The following is a 2,014-nucleotide window of genomic DNA, read 5'->3' as shown; positions in this document are numbered from 1 at the left end:
GACATTCTTAATTCAGTTGCAATTTTTCCCCAAAAGAATGGCTTTGCAGGCGGTTCTTTGCAAAGAAAAACATTTGGGGGGTAAAGTATTTTTATTTACTTCTTTATCTGTCGTGTGATGTTGTGCCAGAGTCAGGGTGGAAAGTAAGCCACGTTACAATGTTAAATAAAACCCCTCTAAGATCTTTTTGATTGTACAGCCCCTTAGGAATCTGGGCAAGAGAAGAATAAGGTCAGAGGTTAGTCCTCATAGCATTGCAAAAAGTCAGGACTACACGTGTGTCAGCTAGGCTTTGGCCAATGTTCAACGACCACTTTCGGCTGGAGTGATTCTGGCTGGACCTTGCTGTGAATCCCGCTCTGGGTGACCTTGATCTTCTAAAAGAACTGGACCTCATCCTTGAACAGGACTGGGGGCGCCTTGCCTTCCCCAGGGCGCCAGGGCTCAATTGTGTGAGAATGTGCTGGCACAGCAAACCATCCCTCCTTGAAGCCCTTCTCCCGGGGACCGCGGTGAGCCAGCGCTGAGCACACCCCAAGGACCAGAGACACCCGAGAGCTGCCGACCCAACTCTCACTCTCCGCTGACCCACGCCTGAGGCTAGGCCCCGCCCCCACCAGGCCCCGCCTGGAACCCCCCTCCCTGCAGCCCAATCAGACCCGGGCCCGTCACGCTAGTCCCCGCCCCTCGGTGCCGCCTCATCCGGGCTTCAGGTTCTTCCCCATGATCACGCCCCTCTTGAGCGTCGCCCTATCCGAGGTCACACCAGGCCCTGAAGTCTTCGTCCTCCGCGCGCTGCCCAATCAGGCCCTGCCCCGCCCCCTCATCCGGGAGTCTCCTCCCTTCGCACTCGGCCCAAACAGGCTCTGTCCCGCCCCCGCGGCCCCGCCTCCGAGCTTGGGTACAGCCGGCTGGTTCCTGCTGGGAGCTGCCCTGACCCACCCTGCTCCGCCCCGCTCCGCCCCGTTCCGCCCCCCCCACCCGGCCCCACTCCACCTCCCCTTGCGGGTGGCCGAGGCGTAGAGCCGCGACCCGGGTACCCCTGCGAACATGGCGCTGCGAGCGGCGCAGAGCGTGCGGGCCGTGCTCTGCACCCTGCGCGCGGTCCCGTCACCCGCCGCGTCCTGCCCGCCGAGGCCCTGGCAGCTGGGGGCGGGCGCGGTCCGTAAGCTGCGCACTGGACCCGCTCTGCTTTCGGGTAAGTGCGGCAGGCACGTGGGCGGCCGCTGCCTCCCATCCTGGGCTGCTTGCCCTGGGTCCAGCTGGACTCAGTAGTCACCGGGGTCCCGCTCCTGAGCCACCAGGGCGGAGCGAGCGCAGACCCTGTCCCCTTCTTTCTTCTGCTGGGATCCCTGGTTCTGCCACCGCTTTTCCCTCTTAAGTAGTGGGAGGACCCGCGAGCAGCCTTTGCCCTGGAGGTTGCAGGCAGGCAGGCGGTGGAACCTGCGGGACGCTGAGGCGGGCGTGGCCCGGCAGGTCCCGTGGGCAGGTCGGCCGCTCGCTGCAGAAGCCAGGCGCGCGTCACCTAAGTGTCTCAGTGGCCTTAGTTTATCTCCCTTCTGCGTGCATCATTGAGACCCCAAATGGGGAGGCCTTTGGTTTGCTAAATGGACCGGTACTGAAAACTCCGAAGTAAAATGAAAATTAAAGAACCAGATCTAGACTTTTTTAGATAAAACAATCATAACTTTTAAGTTTCAGCTATTTCCCCAAACCAAGTAAGGTAAAATCTTCTGGACTCTTTACAGAAGTTCTGCTGAAGTCTGTATTGGATCATTCATGTTTTCTTGGTGAAATGAGGCCTAACTCAAAGACTTGAAATAACTGGGAGACCTGCCCATAAATGGCTCAGCAATTTGTGCTAGTTCAGCACAATTAATCGCAGAGGAAAAACAATTTTCTTTTTTATTTTCTTTCTTTCTTTCTTTCTTTCTTTCTTTCTTTCTTTCTTTCTTTCTTTCTTTCTTTCTTTCTTTCTTTCTTTCTTTCTTCTTTCTTTCTTTCTTTCTTTCTT

General features: G+C 56.7%; 1 protein-coding gene across 1 annotated transcript in view; it reads left to right on the top strand.

Annotated features, from left to right (window-relative positions):
• The first annotated feature begins 961 nt into the window (after positions 1–961).
• GCSH (glycine cleavage system protein H) overlaps positions 962–2,014 on the top strand; it is a 13,234-nt gene continuing 12,181 nt past the window's right edge. The window contains exon 1 of the mRNA XM_032284532.1: positions 962–1,198. Within this exon, the coding sequence (XP_032140423.1) occupies positions 1,051–1,198 (148 nt within the window). The 5' untranslated portion in view covers positions 962–1,050. The remainder of the gene's footprint in view (positions 1,199–2,014) is intronic.

The sequence above is a fragment of the Sapajus apella genome, unplaced genomic scaffold, assembly GCF_009761245.1.
Source record: "Sapajus apella isolate SASKATOON/1434 unplaced genomic scaffold, GSC_monkey_1.0 scaffold15, whole genome shotgun sequence".
In the NCBI taxonomy this organism is placed as follows: Eukaryota; Metazoa; Chordata; class Mammalia; order Primates; family Cebidae; genus Sapajus; species Sapajus apella.
Note: the sequence above shows the minus strand (reverse complement) of the source record. Positions and strands in the feature narration are given on the sequence as shown.